This window comes from Heterodontus francisci, chromosome 3 (assembly GCF_036365525.1).
Source record: "Heterodontus francisci isolate sHetFra1 chromosome 3, sHetFra1.hap1, whole genome shotgun sequence".
Taxonomy (NCBI): Eukaryota; Metazoa; Chordata; class Chondrichthyes; order Heterodontiformes; family Heterodontidae; genus Heterodontus; species Heterodontus francisci.
The window spans coordinates 87125962-87144371 of record NC_090373.1 but is presented as its reverse complement, the minus strand read 5'-3'; the positions used below and the strand labels follow the sequence as shown (position 1 = coordinate 87144371).

The window sequence follows — 18410 nt, the reverse complement described above, 5'->3', positions numbered from 1 at the left end:
GTCCCTGCAAATGACCACCCTTGCCTTGCCGGGGCCTGACTGATCACCCCGGCGAGGCCACAAAAACTTAACTTTTCCCAGGGCATCCCTCCTCTTGTCGATGCTGGGTTGCAGTCCCAGCAGTGGCCACCATTCCCAGTTGTGCTGCTGGGACTAAGAGCTTCTGGCCCGCTGATTGATTGGCAGCTCCATTAGGCAGGACCTCCTGCCCCAATGAGGTGAAAGTCCCGCCTCAGACCAGTTAAAGGCCTGGGGGCCGTAAAATGCGATCTGGATTCCTAGGCCAGGCAGACGCGGGACCGCCACCAACTTTTCAGTCGGCGGGCAGCTCCTGTCCAACGAAAGGAAAATTCCGGCTGTGGTTAATCCTGGAATTGAATGCAATTTGCAAGGGTATTTGAAGGATGGAGGCCTGGGAAGAACAAGAAGAGTACTGTGCTGAGCACGAGGTCATGTAGAAGCAGATTGAAATCTTAGCTGTCGCAAAAGAAAACTGAGAACATTCTGTAATCTAAGAACAGTTCTGAAGAAGGGTCACTGACCTGAAACGTTAACACTGTTTCTCTCTCCACAGATGCTGCCAGACCTGCTGAGTGTTTCCAGCATTTCTTATTTTATTTAAAACTGAGAACATAGTGGGTGTAAATGTTTCACACCAAAAAATTCTTCGAATATTATGCCAACTCAGCATAACGACACTTCAACTTCTTTTGTAATAATTAATCTACTCTTAAATTAAGTTCTTTAAACCTTCTGGAATGATGAGGATTAAAATACATTGAGATTTGTTCCATGGCAGCTGAGATTGATTTTCTGTATTGTCAAACTCTGTTATGGAGGGAGATGTTTGTGTTTCAGCTGGCAAAGCTTTTCATCTTGTTTAGTTTCAGGTCAGGTACTAAGTTCAGGCCAGATGCTTCCTTCCACAAGAAGTGAAAATTCAGAAGTTGTCACAGGAAGTTCACAAAGACAGCTTGGTTGCCAGTTGCAGGGCAGCTGTACAACTGGAGCAAAATTTCAAAGCCATACTTTAAGAAAATACAACTGTCAGCCTTTTATCTAATAATTATGATGCCTCAAGACAAACTAGTGCATTTGACAACTGTATATCCATAAGCAGTTAATGTAACTTCAGTAACATTTTCTTTTCAGTTTTCCAGACTGGAATGGTCGGTTACCCAGAGGCCTTGACTGATCCATCATATTATTCTCAAATACTTGTCCTCACTTATCCATTAATCGGGAACTATGGCATACCAAAAGATGAAGAGGATGAACATGGACTCAGCAAGGTCTGTAGCATGCAGCAAACTATTGTGTATACTAATAATGCTAGAGCTTGTCTATAATTACTAGTCTATAACTATCAAATTAGTTTGCCATAAATACAATATATAATAAAACCAGTCTCCTGGAATATAGGTATTTTCATTTATTCTGGGCCAATTTTCAACAAGTTTATTCGGCTATAAATGGCATTGGCCTGGCATTAAATTGTTTGCTTTTCCTGAGACCAGGAAATTGTACATGATATATATTTTTTTTAAAAATGTGCCTCTCTACCCCATTCAGTAAAAGCATAAGGACGTGACAAACAAAAAATGGGAGCAGGAGCAAGTTCCTTTAGTAACAAAATATCTGTCAATCTCTCTCTTGAATATACTCTACAGCTGAGCATCTTGGGGATGTGGGGTGGGGGTGGAATTCCAAAGATTAGCAACCCTTTGAATGAAGAAGTTTCTCATCATTTCAACCCTCCTATTCGGAGATTGTAATCCACCCAGTTCTAGATTACCCAGCCAGGGAAAACATCCTCCCAGCAACTATCCCTTAATTTTATATATTTCAATGAGATCACCTCTCATTCCCCTAAATTCTAGGCAGGGGTTTTCAAACTGTGGTACCTGTACCCCTGGGTGTTTGGGTGACATCTTGGGGTGGGGGGGGGGGGGGGGTGGCATACAGCTGAAATTGTGTAAAGCTGGATTTGAGGTCTGATGTAATATTACTTCGCTGCAAATCTTGCATCCAGTAATCATGACTAAAGTTAGGAAGGCTGTAGTATCCCTCATGTTTGCAAAACAAAATTATTTATTTCTCATGTTTCATTCTTGCTTATAGAAATTGAAAATGCATTTTAGATCTCTTAATTGCTGCTGAAGTCTGGATAGGTGGCAATTGATGGAAGTAGAAGAAATGGGACAGTCCCTTCAATTTAATTCTCTAATATGTTTGACATGTTTTACCTGTCAATGTGCCAATGTCGAGCAGAATTATCCTTTTGTACAAGGCTGAGAGTTTGGTTATTGCAACTGTTTTCTAGATGTTTGACCCTTTGGACCAAGTGACTGGGTAGAGTTCCTATTGTATGAGTAGGATGTGCTGCGCATGAGTGAGGGAAGTTGGTGAGTGGGTTTAATTTTCATATTTTACTATTTTAGTGGTTTGAATCTTCCAAAATTCATGCTGCAGCACTGGTGATTGGTGAAAATTCGCAGCATCCAAGTCACTGGAGTTCCATTCGCTCATTAGACCAGTGGTTGAAAGAACAAGGAATTCCTGCATTGGAGGGTAAGAATCTTAACTCTTCTCTGCATTCCTGAAATGCTTAATTTTAAAATAATATTGGTCAACTTTTGTGGCTTTAGACAAAACAAAATGGAGCATTTAATTAAAGAATGGTTAAAGAAGGAAGGGGAGAGGTGGGTATGAGTAAGGAGGATACAGGGATTAGGAGGTGAACTATCTCAATAGCTGGGAGTCTGGGGGTGGTAAACTGGCTTTTGGGCTTGTACAGAGAAAACTGCTTCTTGGGGAAGAGTGGGACGAAGGTGGGAAACTCCCTCGTGGAAAACCAAACTGCCTCAATAGAAAGGAAAGTTGTCTGCGTAAAACTATCTGAGATGAGGGAGGGCAGTAAGATCTGGAGAGCCATGGCATATAGAGGAATTAGGGCTGCTTCAAATAATTACATGCTTGCTGACTCATCAGCGGAGCCTGACAGGCTGAGGTAACTGCATCAAACAGTTGGGCCTTGGCTTGAAGCTATTGGGGCCAATTCAAGGCTGAGGATCAGTTCAGGAGAGCATGATGTACCATAGCATAACTGGCAAGGCAACATTATTGGGTATGGGTCCAAAAAAACAAAAGGGATCAATTCATGTACGTCAAATGGCATAAATTTAAATTACATAACTTCTTGTCAGTGGAAATTTACACACAGCTTGTAAACTTCTGCAACCCAATGGTGCATACCTGCAAAATAGTTACTACATGAAATGTTGTGACCTGCTTTACATTTTTAATGTATAATACATACATTCACGTGAAATGCAAAGAAATGTTATAACAATTCGATTAACTCTTAAGGTCAGTAGCAAATTATCAGTGAGGCAGTTGCAGCCAAGTAGTTTGTTCTATGTTGACTCATTCATTCATTAGGCTGTATGGCTGGATCCAATGAAGTGTTTAATGTTGGGGACCAAACTAGAGACCTTATTATTTTGAGACCAGTTGCTGACTTGGCTTTGATAACTTGATTGTTTGGATTACATAGTCTGCATGCCAGTACCCAACCTTTGTGCTCAAATAGCTGTGTTACTGAAATCGACTGTAGTTGCAGCTCAGATTGACTGCATAAATTAACTGGTGACTGTTTAGTAATCAAAACTAAGATGGACAATTGTTCTTTTTAACAATGAAAATGTGCTTGGGTGCATTGGATCTTAAGTAGCTAGTTTTTCTTCTTGCCATTTAGATTAAATAAGTTTATAATTAATCACTTGAGTCACTTGAGGTGTTGATGTTCAGCATCCATAGACTTCTAAACGAATACAGTACTGCTACCAGTATTCCAGAGGTATCTTAATTTCCGATCTGGTCATTAGTCAGATCAGCGGGAAATAATTTTCTAGTTTGCTGATGAGGTGATGAGGCTTATAACAATTTATTTGTTGAATGCTGTTATGCTGTCCTTATTATCTAGTTAAATCTTTGACTTGCCTCATTTCTGTTCAACCTTGGTGATCTTCTGCACTCTTTATCTCCTGGCCCTTCAGATAGGTTGCTCAATTAAAAAAAAAAAAATCCAGACAGGGCTTGTGGCAGCTAAATTGTTCTGCATTATCTACAGCCTACTTTCTTATAATGCCGCAAAAGCCAAGTTGATCTGTTCTCCATTGGTCTCCGCTAAATACAAGTCAATGTTAACTTTTTTTTTGTTTGAATATTTGGTCACCTGAGCTTTACACATCTGCTATATAAGTTATGAATTGTATTCTGGACCTACGGTTAGAGAAGAATAATTGGAGCCTGAACCTGCATTCTGTTCCACCGACTAGCTTCCCACACTATATTTAAATGAGAAATAGTTAACTTTGACCAACTGGTTGTTGCCTTCATTAGTTGACTTTTTTGTGTCAAATATGAGCACTAGTAGGGTCTAACTAAAAATGTTTGCTTTGATAACATTAATGGCCTTATGACAAATTGCAAATGCCTTATAACCAACATAAATCAACCTCGAAGATAGTTTATGCAATAACAATATTACTTTCTTGAACTCATTAGGTATAGATACCAGGAGCCTAACAAAGAAGATTCGGGAAAAAGGCACACTGCTGGGAAAGCTGGTAATGGATGGGACAGATGAAAACAGTCTTCCTTTTGATGATCCAAACAAAAGACATCTGGTGAAGGAGGTTTCCATTAAGGTAAAAAAAAAAATCAGGAGTGTAAAAAAAAAAAATTTCAAGAGTTGCACTCGCTGTTTTTCATCTCCTTACCATTCAGACCCCAGTCCTTTCCATTCCTGCTAAATTAGTATTTTATCCAGTTTCATTTGTGACTGCCTTAACTGAGTAAGCATTTACAGCCATAAAAACTTGGATTTATATACCATCTTTAACATGAAAAAAGTACCAAAGTGTTCCACAGAAGTGTAATCAAATGAATAAATTTATCATTTAAGTTGTATTTAAGTTTATTATCATGGCCCCTTAATATGGGTATAATGCTTCTCAGCTTCCACTAATATAAAATACATAGCTATTCCTGAAACGCTCAATCTGCTCCTACCTATCTGAACACAGTCAGTGCATTTCCAGCATTGGCTTCTCTTCCTGCCCCTGCATCATGACCAGAGGAATCCCACAGGGATCTATCCTTGATACCCTTCCATTCTTCAATTACATGCTGCCTCTTGGTGAACCCAAAGATGTTTTATCAATACATTAAGAGCAAGAGGATAACTTAGGGGCGCTACTCTTTCCTTAAAGACCAAAAGGGTATCCTATGTGTAGGGGCGGAAGATGTTGGTATGGTCCTTAATGTATACTTTGTGTTTGTCTTCACAAAAGAGAGGGACGATGCAGATATTGTAGTTGTTGAGTGTGAAGTATTGCATGTGATAAACATAGGGAGAGAGGAAGTATTAATGGTATTAGCACCTTTGAAAGTGGATAAATCACCAGGGCTGGGTGAAATGTACCCCAGGCTGTTAAAAGAAGCCAGGGAGGAAACGGCAGAAGGTCTTGCCATCATTTTCCAGTCCTCACTGGATACAGGTGTGGTGCTGGAGGATTGGAGGACTGCTAACGTACCTTCGTTTTAAAAAGGGAGCAAGGGATAGACCAAATAATTACAGGCCAGTCAGTCATACCTCGGTAGTGGGCAAATTATTGGAATCTATTCTGAGAGGATAAGCTGTCACTTAGAAGGGCACAGGTTATTCAAGGATAGTCAGCATGGATTCCTTCACTGTCGCTGGATCAAAATCCTGGAACTCCCTTCCTAACAGCACTGTGGGTGTACCTACCTCACATGGACTGCAGCGGTTCAAGAAGGCAGCTCACCACCACCTTCTCAAGGGCAATTAGGGATGGGCAATAAATGCTGGCCTGGCCAGTGGTGCCCACATCCCATGAATGGATTAAAAAAAAATTAAGGGAAGATCGTGTCTGACCAACTTGATTGAATTTTTTGAGGAAGTAACAAGGATGATAGATGAGGGCAGTGCAGTTGATGTGGTCTACATGGATTTTAGCAAGGCTTTTGACAAGGCCCCAAATGGCAGCCTGGTTTTAAAGAAAAAAAGACACCCATGGAATCCAGGGAAATGTAGCAAGCTGGATACAAAATTTGCTCAGTGACAGGAAACAAAGGGTGTTTTTTGATTGTTTTTGTGACTGGAGGGCTGTTTCCAGTGGTGTTCTGCAGGGCTCAGTACTTTTAGTGCTATATATTAACAATTTGGACATAAATGTAGGGGGCATGATCAAGAAGTTTGCAGATGACACAAATTGGCCGTATGGTAGATAGCAGGGAGGACAGCTGTAGACTGCAGGATAGATATCAATGGACTGGTCAGGTGGGCAGAAATGTGGCAAATGGAATTCTACCTGGAGATGTGTGAGGTGATGCATTTGGGGAGGTCAAACAAGGCAAAGGAGTACGCAATTAATGGGAGAATACTGAGAGGTGTAGAGCAAGCAAGGGACCTTGGAGTGAATGTCCACAGATGCCTGAAGGTAGCAGGACAAGCCAATAAGGTGGTGAAGAAGGCATATGGAATCCTTTCCTTTACTAGCCGAGGTATAGAATATAAGAGCAGGGAGGTTATGCTGAAACTGTATAAATCATTGGTTAGGCCACGATTTGAGTACTGTGTGCCGTTCTGGTCACCTCATTCCAGAAAAGATGTAATTGTACGAGAGAGGGTAAGGAGGAGATTTATGAGGATGTTGCCAGGACTGGAAAACTGTAGCTATGAGGAAAGATTGGATAAGCTGGGGTTGTACTGCTTGGAACAGAGGAGGCAGAGGGAAAATTTGATTGAGATGTACAAAATTGTGAAGAGTCTGGATAGGAAAGACCTATTTACTATAGCAGAGAGGTCAGTGACTAGGGGCATAGATTTAAAGTGAATGATGGGGGAAGGAAAAATTTTCACCCAGAGGGTGTTAGGAGTTTGAAACTCACTGCCTGTAAGGGTAGTAGAAGCAGAAACCCTGAACTCATGTAAAAGGTATCTGGATATGCACCTGAAGTGTTGTAACCTGCAGGGCTACGGACCAAATTCTGGAAAGTGGGAATAGGCTGAGTGGTTTGTTTTTCGGCTGATGCGGACACGATGGACCAAGTGGCCTCTTTCTGTGCTGTAAATGTTCTGATTCTATGGTGATGTCATTCACAGGTTTTGAGTCAATTTCCATGTCGACTGGTGATGCCTGGATCTATCTCTTCCTCTACTCCTCATCCCCATGATCACCTCTATGCTATCAGACTGCCTGGTCAAATTCAAGTCATGAATCTCGATCATGCATCAGGAAGACAGAAGCTATAACCTTCACTTTCTTGCCACAGATATTTATTTTCACCTCTGCAATGTTGTCTTTTTCTGTTCCTACTGCATTCCCACTCCTGTGGAAACCCATATCCATGCTTTTGTCACCTCTAGACTTGATTATTCTAGTATGCTCTTTGCTGACCTCCCAACTTTCTCCCTCCAATAAACTCCAACTTGTTTAAAACTCTGCCGCTTATGTCCTGGCCCACACTAAATCTCATTTGCTCATTCCACACTGGCTTCCCATTCCCAAATTTAAAATCCTCATCTTTCTCTTAAAAACTACCTGGGGCCTTGCCCACGCTACCTCTTCAGTCTTCTTAAAACCTCTGACTGTGGCCACCTATTTGTGTCTGTCACTGCACCATTGGTTTTAGAGCTCTTGCTGTGTGAAGCTGTCTCCCTAAACACTGGCTGCACCTTTCTGTATCTTGTAAACATTTCTCAATTTTCCTGGTCTTCAAGCAAATTTTTGCCGCATTCCTCAATCTGTCTCTTCCTGGTTTGATGTCCATTCCAACTCCCATCTGTGAAGTGCTGAGAGTTCATGTTGGAATTGACTCATAAATTCATGTAGAGTCAGAGAGCTGAAGTTCTGTTTGGTCCCTTCTTGCAGCTTCCGGGAATTGGAGGTGCAACAGGATGTTGGCATTTAAAGGCCTTAGAGAACCACAATGCTACTTCAACTTGTCAGTCCTGTTAATTGTTTTTGGCTCTTGGTCTGAGTAAGTGATACTTGGTCCAGGAAATGTTATCTTTTGAACTTGTAAATGTTTGTACTTGAAGTTGCAATGTCCCTTAGAGGATACTTTCAGCATTTTATTTTACTGAATATTATCACCTTTTTTAAAACGCAATTTAAAAAAAATTGTGTATAATGATGGCGAGCAAAAGAAAAAGCATGAATGGGAAGATTGTGATCTGTAACTGAAGGTGTTGGTCGCTACCCCTCTCTGATATCAGTGGATTTCAGGCAAGGTAATGTGCTGCAGTGCCATACAGACTAGGAAGGCCCGGGTTAGCTGATCTGTTAGTGTTAGCCTTCGTATTGTAGGATTTCTGCTATCATCAGTATCCCTTTCTTGCTGAGTTGCAGCTGAGGGCAGCATTTGTCTTATTGCTGATGATAGAATGTATCAGAGGGCTGCTGATTCTGCAGTAGTCATATAAACATGAGTCACCTTCAGTGGATCAAAACATCAGTAGGAATGTGTCCAAAAAATAAATTTTGTCTTTACCTAACTGACCTGAATGTCCCATTCATCCACTAATGAATCAAACCTTTTGCTGCCATGCAGTAATTTTATTTATGTGCATCTATGAAACTCAATTTCACCCGTGTACTTCATCTAAAGCCTGAATATTTTCAAGAGTTTCTTTTCGGTAAACAGTCTCTTGAGCTAATGAACTTTGGTCAATGAACCGATTGTGTTTTTGCACCTTAAGTTACAAAGTTGATCTGCAAAGGCTGTTTTCCTTGTTTCACTGTTAGGAGCCCAAAGTATATAATCCATGTGGAAATGTGAAAATTATGGCAGTGGACTGTGGGATGAAGTACAACCAGATCAGAAGCCTCTGTAAGAGGGGAGCCTCTGTGATTGTGGTACCATGGGATTATCCTTTTAATAGTAAAGGTGAGCAAAAATATTTTGTTATTTGAAATATTAATATTGAGAAACTGTATAAAAGGGTACATCAGGAGACCGTGATCTAACGCTTATTTGTTCTTCTAAAATTTTTGTCTTGAAGAGAATGTTGTTTTCCTGCTTTTCTCCACCGCTCCACACCCACCAATTGACCAATGGGATGTGACACTGAACTGCACTCTTTTTTTTTTTACCTGGCGTAAAAAGATTGAGCAAACTTGGGCACAAGTGTATTATGCACATAATTGCACTAAATCTGAATTGCTCAATCTGCTACACCTGTCTATCAGTCTCTGAGCCCGAGTGCACTGTGGTTCATTGTTATTGTTTGTCCCTAGGCTAAGGACTCCTACGCATGAATTTCCTGTAATTAAGTGCAGAGTTTAGTTACAGCAGGAAGTAGTCTTTTTTATGACTGTTCTGTTGTGATTTTATAAAGCCTTTTTAAAACAATTATCTGCAAAGAACCTTTATTACCATTCTGAAATACTGTTTGTTTTGGTTAGTGGATTGTGGGGGGAGAACTTGGTTATTTCTAGCTTTGTAAACATATTTGGGGTAAATGTTGGGATTTGATTTCAAATGCAATTTTTGTAGATTTCTTAAGCTGTCTACTGGAAACTTTGCAATGAATACTAAAACTGAATTTAAATGTTCGTTGAATGTGAATTTTTTCTGTTAAAACAACACGTTTTGTTTACTCTTGCCTGAGAGTTCTAAGCCATCAAAGCAAAGGTAAGCACACCAAGATAAGAAGTACAAAAAGCAGAAGAGAGAATTGAGACCTCCTCCACGCAATAAAAATCTATCTTCAGTTTTAAAATGAAGGCCATGAACACCTATGGCTACTCCTATTTTGGAAAAAGTTCTGGGAAAGGATTGAAAATTATATAAAATTCCCTCCACTGATTACTTTTCTGTTTTCCAGAGTTTGACGGGTTATTTTTAAGTAATGGACCAGGAGATCCTGAGTATTGTCAACTAACAATTAACAATATAAAAAATATTATACGTGAAGAAAAGCCAAAGCCATTATTTGGAATTTGTTTGGGTCACCAGATCCTTTCATTAGCAATTGGAGCCAAAACTTATAAAATGAAGTAAGTGATCTACTTTTATTTAGACGTGCATAATCTTTTAGTAAAGGAAACTACGAAGTTATGAAGCGCGAGTTGGCTATGACCGATTGGGAAACGTTACTTAAAGGGATGACGGTGGATAGGCAATGGCAAACATTTAAAGAGTGCATGGATGAACTGCAACAATTGTTTACTCCTGTCTGACGCAAAAGTAAAATGGAAAAGGTAGCCAAACCATGGCTTACAAGGGAAATTAGAGATAGCATTAGATCCAAGGAAGAGGCTTATAAATCTGCCAGAAAAAAACAACAGACCTGAGGATTGGCAGCAGTTTAGAATTCAAAGGAGGACCAAGGGATTGATTAAGAAGGGGAAAGTAGAGTACGAGAGCAAGCTTGTGGGGAACATAAAAACTGACTGTAAAAGTTTCTATAGGTATGTGAAGAGAAAAAGATTGGTGAAGACATATGTAGGTCCCTTACAGTCAGAGACAGGGGAATTTATTATGAACAAAGAAATGGCTTACCAACTAAATGCATACTTCGGTTTTGGTCTTCACAAAGGAGGACACAAATATCATACCAGAAAGGGCTTGGTGAGAGAGAGGAACTTAAGGAAATCACTATGAGTAGAGAAATGGTGTTGGGGAAATTGATGGGATTGAAGGCTGATAAATCCCCAGGGCCTGATGGTATGCATCCCAGAGTACTAAAGGAAGTGGCCTTAGAAATAGTGGATGCATTGGTGGTCATCCAATATTCTATAGACTCTGGAACAGTTCCTACAGATTGGAGGGTAGCTAATGTAACCCCACTATTTAAAAAAGGAGGTAGAGAGAAAGCAGGGAATTCTAGACCAGTCAGCCTGACATCGGTAGTGGGGAAAATTCTAGAGTCCATTATCCAAGATTTTATAGCAGAGCACTTAGAGAACAGTGGTAGAATCGGGCAGAGTCAGCATGGATTTACAAAAGGGAAATCATGCTTGACAAATCTTCTAGAATTCTTCGAGGGTGTAACTAGTAGAATTTGATGGGGAGCCAGTGGATGTGGTTTATTTGGACTTTCAGAAGGCTTTCGACAAAGTCCCACATAAGAGATTAGTCTGTAAAATTAAAGCACATGGGATTGGGGGTAGTGTATTGTGATGGATGGAAAATTGGTTGGCAGACAGGAAACAAAGAGTAGGGTTAAATGGGTCTTTTTCCAAATGGCAGGCAGTGACTACTGGGGTACCGCAGGGATCAATGCTAGGACCCCAGCTCCTTTTTCTTTTGGGCCTCCTTATCTCGAGAGACAATGGATACGCGCCTGGAGGTGGTCAGTGGTTTGTGAAGCAGCGCCTGGAGTGGCTATAAAGGCCAATTCTGGAGTGACAGGCTCTTCCACAGGTGCTGCAGAGAAATTTGTTTGTCGGGGCTGTTGCACAGTTGGCTCTCCCCTTGCGCCTCTGTCTTTTTTCCTGCCAACTACTAAGTCTCTTCGACTCGCCACAATTTAGCCCTGTCTTTATGGCTGCCCGCCAGCTCTGGCGAATGCTGGCAACTGACTCCCACGACTTGTGATCAATGTCACACGATTTCATGTCACGTTTGCAGACGTCTTTATAGCGGAGACATGGACGGCCGGTGGGTCTGATACTAGGCTAGGACCCCAGCTATTCACAATATATATTAATGATTTAGATGAGGGAACTAAATGTAATATCTCCAAACTTGCAGATGAGACAAAACTGGGTGGGAGGGTGAATTGTGGGGAGGATGCAGAGAGGCTTTTTGGTGATTTGGACAAGTTGAGTGACTGGGCAAGTGCATGGCAGATGCAGTATAATGTGGATAAATGTGATATCCACTTTGGTAGCAAAAACAGGAAGGCAGATTATTATCTGAACGGCTATAAACTGAGAGGGGAATATGCAGCGAGACCTGGGTGTTCTCGTACACCAGTTGCTGAAGGTAAGCATGGAGGTCCAAAAGGTGGTGGTAAAGGCAAATGGTATGTTGGCCTTCATAGCGAGAGGGTCTTGCTGCAATTATACAGGGCCTTGGTGAGGCCACACCTGTGCAGTTACTGCACACCTGTGTGCAGTTTTGATCTCCTTATCTGAGGAAGGATGTTCTTGCTATAGAGGGAGTGCAGTGAAGGTTTACCAGACTGATTCCTGGGATAGCGGGACTGACGTATGAGGAGAGATTGAGTCGGTTAGGATTATATTTGCTGGAGTTCAGAAGAGTGAGGGGGGGATCTCATAGACACCTATAAAATTCTAACAGGACTTGACAGGGTCGATGCAGGAAGGATGTTCCCGATGGTGGGGGAGTCCAGAACCAGGGGTCATAGTCTAAGGGTACGGGGTAAACCTTTCAGGACTGAGATGAGGAGAAATTTCTTCACCCAGAGAGTGGTGAACCTGTGGAATTTGCTACCACAAAGCAGTGGAGGCCAAAACATTGTATGTTTTCAAGAAGGAGTTAGATATATCTCTTGGGTTTAAAGGGATCAAAGGATATGGGCTGAAAGCGGGAACAGGTTACTGAGTTGGATGATCAGCCATGATCATAATGAAGGGTAGAATGGCCTACTCCTGCTCCTATTTTCTATGTTTCGTGGCAGTATTCTCTTGTGAGAATAGAAGACTTGTAAGTATCATCTTCTGTGACCTAGTTGGTAAAGGCAATGTCTGCTTCAGCACTCTGAACAGAAGGTCCCAGGTTTAATTCCCTATCTGAATTGAATTAAATGATTTCAGTTTGGCCGACAGTTAGCCTCTGTACTGCTGGGCTACGGAGATGATGGGCGGAGGTGGGTACCAGGCAGGGTTCCCATTCTTAACCAGTCCTTTGTGCTGTGTGTAGATATTGAGCGAGGACAGGATTTGTCCTGGCTGCGTACATTCTGCAGTTAGAAAAAATGATGACCCTAGTTGTCAAGGCTCACCGTGCAGAATTTGGCAAAGTACTTGAGGGCTGCCAGTGTTGGCAGAACTATACCCTCCTAAAAGTTGGTACCTAAAGAGAGAAAGGAGATGATAACAGTACCAAAAATGGTGCTCTGAGTGATTGTTCATTAGTCTGAACCTTTAGGTACTATCAGGGTGTGTTATGCCATTATCTGTTCGTTGACTTTTAAGTGAGCATTACTTCATTCAATACGAACAAAAAGCAAAATACTGCAGATGCTGGAAGTCTGAAACACAACAGGTCAGATCGAAAATTAATTGTTTCAAGTATAGACTTCTCGTCAGAATCCATTTCTACCAAAAAAGTTGTCTGTTCTCTGCACAGATGCAGACTGACCGACCTAGTGTTTCCAACAGTTTCTTTTTTTAGTTATTTTACTTTATTCAGTCTCCATATGGGTAATACATGTTTTGAGATGTAGGCTAAAGTTACTTGGATCATAGAATCATAGAAAGTTTAAGGCACAGAAAGAGGCCACTTAGCACATCTGCGCTGGCAGATGCATGTAAGCTTTTATATTTGAAACTGGAGGAGGATTAAAGAAAAAAGGGCATGCTTCGTTCGTGCTGTGTAAAATGGGAAATGAGATTTTCTTTCTCTAAGATAGCCGTCATCTTAGTCTTAGAACACAAAAATGTTGGTGACAGTTTGTTTTAATTCAGTTAATATGCAATGCCTATTCATAGGATTGTATGCTTCTCAAAGACTTGAAGTGATAAACAGAATTTTCTGCTGGATCATGGAACAGATCATGTCTTGCTACTCATTGCTTATAGCAGGTGCATTTATGCAAATGTAATTTGCACACCTATGTGATGGTTGGTAGTATTCATTTCAAGCACTGTAATTACATTATGTGCAAAGCACCTTGACATTTTGATCTGATTTGGCTACTGTCTGCAGTCCTTTTTAAGTCTTTAATTTAATGGGTTTGCAATCTGCCTAACTTCTCACCTGCTCGAAACAGGATGAAAAAGGTGTCTAGGGTCTTTTACTGTCTTCACCTGTCTTATTGTAACAGGGTTTAATTTTGAAGTGTTTTGAGCTTCCCCCCTTTGCGAATCCTTGTTCACAGCTTTCCAATTATAAGGCAAAGAAATGAGCACAAACAGGCCGCCTTAGGTTTAAAGAAGAAAGGTGAAATTTGTTAAAACTTAAACTCTAATACGGTTAACGCCTACGGATATACAACATGCCCACGCTAGCATGCACACAAGATACACACGTGCTACAACGGACAGAAAAGAGCAGAAGAAAAATAAATTGGAGCGATTTGAGGCAGTCGCTAAAGGGGGTTTCTTCTTGTTGTTTCTGTGTTTCCAGGTCACCGTTGAGTCCTTGATTGTAGACAGCTCTTATCGTTGGGACCCAGTATTCTTCTTAAACCTTGTTCACTGTAGGAGACTTTTCTGACTCGGTGCTCATATGTCTTCAGTGGTTTCCGAAGCTGTTGAGAGCTAGATGAGAGCAGACAGGAGAGATGTGTTCTCAGTCCAGGAGCTAACAGTCTTCTGATTTCAAATTTCTTGTTGGAAGCTCAAATTCAAAAAACTCCAACAGTCAGTCATGTGACTAAACTGGCCTGACCATGTCTGTGTGTATATTCAGCCATCTTAGCAGTTAACCTGGAATGCTAGCCTTTCCACCTTCAATGTCTGGTAATCAAAAGTCCATTGTGGATTAAATCGGTGCAGGGCATAGCCCCTTGGTTCTTTTTGAAGTACTGTCTGTGGATGTGCTAATTTCTCTCTCCAGCCAAAGTTTCCAGTTGTTATATAAAGCAAGTTTTTTTTCTTCACCATCAGCAGTTTAAAATTAGTGTTCATGTGGCAAAGTTAATTTTCCTCATCCTTGGCAGGTGGGGGGGTTTGCCTGACATGTCCACACCCAGGGCAATGAAATGCGATATGGAAAAAGAATGGCGCATTTCATTTCAAGGTTTGAGAGAAATATAAGAAAGAAAAACCATACATTTCTCTCATTCATTTCCATTCATTCACCAGTCTTTAAAGCTTATTAAAAATGGTCTTTTCAGGGTGCCAGGCCTGCTTTAATTTTCTCTTTTTTTTTTAAAGAAGAGGTAGTCGTAGGCGGGTCTATCCTGAACTCTGAGTCATGCAAAGACTTTCGACTTCAGGGGATGGGTAGTTCCTTTTTCCTCTGACTGTGGGGGTGGAGTCTTTCTTACTCTCCCCTTTGTTCTCTGTGATGTTCCTGCCTGTAGGTATTTGTGCAGACTTGACTGCACTCTCATGTGACACTGAGGTTTCTGTACCACCTAGAGGTCTCTTTGTCTGCAGGTTCCTGTAAATGCTGTCAGCAACTCTGGTCAGGTGCTTCTAGAGTCTGCATTTACATAAAAGGACATGGGGTCTAACTTTTCACATTCTTTGGGGTTGGCTGACCGGACACTAGGGGGCTTTCATCTGGGATTTTTCCCGGCCTTCCTTTAATCTGTCCTTTTGGTCACTTTATCCCCTTCTCTTTCTAAACTTTTACTTATTTAGAGATACAGCACTGAAACAGGCCCTTCGGCCCACCGAGTCTGTGCCGACCAACCACCCATTTATACTAACCCTGCAATAATCGCATAATCCCTACCACCTACCTACACGAGGGGCAATTTACAATGACCAATTTACCTATCAACCTGCAAGTCTTGGCTGTGGGAGGAAACCGGAGCACCCGGTGAAAACCCATGTGGTCACAGGGAGAACTTGCAAGCTCCGCACAGGCAGTCCCCAGAATCGAACCCGGGTCCCTGGAGCTGTGAGGCTGCGGTGCTAACCACTGCGCCACTTTGCCAGCTGTGTGCCTGCCTGTCCCCTTTTGTTCTCGGTGGGGGTCCCTTACAGTTCACCAGTTCTCTGCTGGAGGGTCCTCCTAACACTGGTACAGGACTTAGTGGTGCAGGTTTCACTGCAGGTTGGGGTTTCCGCACACAGGTCTCCGGGTCTTACTCTTGCTCACAGCACCTTTTTTGGCTGGAGGAGAGCCCCCTGTGTCTCCTGCTTTCCTTTCTGTCCCAGGACTTTTTGGGTTTCTATCACCTTCTCACCCTTTGTCCTTTTCGGATTTGTGGTGGTGATTAGGAAAGGTTCTCCTCTGGGAAACTGACTTAGAAATGAAAGCAAATTCATCGGCCAGATTGGCTGCTTGCTGGGCTCCCTGAACCTGCTGAGAATGGGAGAGGGTTTTTCAATTCCTCCAACAGAATTACTTTTCTGAGATGCTCATAGCTGAGCTGTATTTTTAAAGCCCTCACCCACTGCTCAAAAGCCAGTTGCTTACATCTTTCAAACTCCAGATAAGTTTGATTGGCTTGCTTTTTGAGGGTTCTAAACTTTTGGCTATAGACTTCAGGTACTAATTCATATGCCCCGAGGATGGCATTTATGTTCAGTTCATAATTTGATGAACTCTCATCTGGCAGCAAGGAATAAACCTTATGGGCTTTCCCGGTTAGTTTGCTTTGCAATAAGAGAGACCAAGTCTCAGCTGACCATTTTAGTTGCCATGCCACTTTCTCAAACGACACAAAGAACGCTTCCACATCTTGCTCATTGAATTTTGGAATGAATTGGGTGAGTTTTTGCAATTTTGTACCCAGTGCTGAAATTTGCTCCTCCACATTGGCCATGCTTTCATTGGGGGTTACTCTATCGCCCTCTAGCTAACTCAAGCCGCCTCAGCACTCTCTCTTTGGATTCATTCTGGAATATTCATTTTCTCTCTCTCTGTCCCCCTCTCTCTCTCTGTCCCCCTCTCTCTCTCTGTCCCCCTCTCTCTCTCTGTCCCCCTCTCTCTCTCTGTCCCCCTCTCTCTCTCTGTCCCCCCCGTCTCGCCATGTCCAGTGATCCCACACTGAAATTTGAAATATATATTCTGAAGAAGGGTCACTGACCTGAAATGTTAACTCTGCTTCTCTCTCCACAGATGCTGCCAGGCCTGCTGAGTATTTCCAGCATTTCTTGTTTTTATCCCAAGTTCCTTCATCCTGACTTGGAGAACTACTCGCTTCAGTCACAGACATGTTCATATTCAAGTACACACAACTACAGGAAAACCTGTATTGATATTTTGCTCTTTTTGATTGGGAACAATTTGGCTTCCCACTTCCAATTTCACTCATTTGTCTGTGGGTAAAATTCTGGACGCTACCACCCAAATTTCTGTTATGACCAGGTGAGAAAAGTATCTACGGGTTTTTTACTGTCTTCACGTGGTCTTCTTGTAACAGGGTTTAATTTTAAACAGTGTTTTGAGCTCCCCCTTTGTGAATCCTTGTTCACAACTTTCCAATTATAAGGCAAAGAAATAAGCACAAACGGGCTTTTTGTGGTTTAAAGAAGATAGGTGAAATTTATTAAACCTTAAACTCTAATGTGGTTAACAACTATGGATATACGACACATCAATGCTCGCATGCACATGTGATACACACATGCAAATAGGGACAGAAAAGAGCAGAAGAAAAGATAAGTAGACAGTTTGAGGCAATATCTTGTTACTGTTCTTGAACTCGCTGTAGTCCTTGATTGAAGATATGGTCTTGCGTTTCGTTGGGGCCCAGTATTCATCTTGAACCTTGTTCACGTAGGAGACTGTTCTGAGTTTACGTGTTGTCGCAAGGTTCAGTTCCGTGGAAAGGAGATGGAGGCAGGCAGAGGGGGTTCTGCTTCAGTGCCAGGAGTGCAGCCTCCTTCACTGCATGAGCACAGGGCTTTGTCTCTTCAAATACTTTGTTGGAAGTTTGAATTCTCTGCAAAAGCCAGTTATGTGACTAAAACTGGTCTGACCACTTCTGTGTGTTGGGGAAGCAATTGCTGGGTCCCCATTGTTTCAACATTGGTACTATGCAAATGTCCTTCCAGTCAGGGCTTGCAATTTTAAGTAATAAAAACAAGAAATGCTGGAAATACTCAGCAGGTCTGGCAGTATCTATGGAGAGAGAAGCAGAGTTGGCCTTTCAGGTCAGTGACCCTTCATCAGAACTTGCAATTTTAAGTTTTTGTTCATGTGGCGAAATAATGTGTGCCTCGGTCTTGGCAGGTGGTTTTGGGGGGCGGGGGGGTTTGCCTAACAATATTTTTCACACTGGGTTATTTGAGTCATGATTGCTTCAGCATAAATAGCTGTTGAGGCAGAGCTTTAAGATTATTTAAAAGAAAGTTAGTAAATTATTTGAAAAGGAAGAAGATATAAAATACCTAGAAAAGGCAGGAGACTGGATTTAGACAGCTCCAGTCAAGAGCTGGCACTGGGACAGTGCCTCCTGTGTTGCTGATTCCGGTGACTCTGGCTAACAGTGACTTGGATCACTTCCTAGCACTTTTGGGACTAACTTTCAAGTTTTTCTCTTGAAGCAACCCAGTGCAGTC

The 18410-nt window shown here is 41.8% G+C and overlaps 1 protein-coding gene across 2 annotated transcripts in view; it reads left to right on the top strand.

Moving 5' to 3' along the window:
- cad (carbamoyl-phosphate synthetase 2, aspartate transcarbamylase, and dihydroorotase) overlaps positions 1 to 18410 on the top strand; it is a 109187-nt gene that overhangs the window by 3936 nt on the left and 86841 nt on the right. For both annotated transcript variants that reach the window (XM_068024098.1, XM_068024097.1), the window contains exons 2-6: positions 1153 to 1292; positions 2442 to 2571; positions 4570 to 4712; positions 8838 to 8979; positions 9920 to 10091. In XM_068024098.1, the coding sequence (XP_067880199.1) occupies positions 1153 to 1292; positions 2442 to 2571; positions 4570 to 4712; positions 8838 to 8979; positions 9920 to 10091 (727 nt within the window). The remainder of the gene's footprint in view (positions 1 to 1152; positions 1293 to 2441; positions 2572 to 4569; positions 4713 to 8837; positions 8980 to 9919; positions 10092 to 18410) is intronic.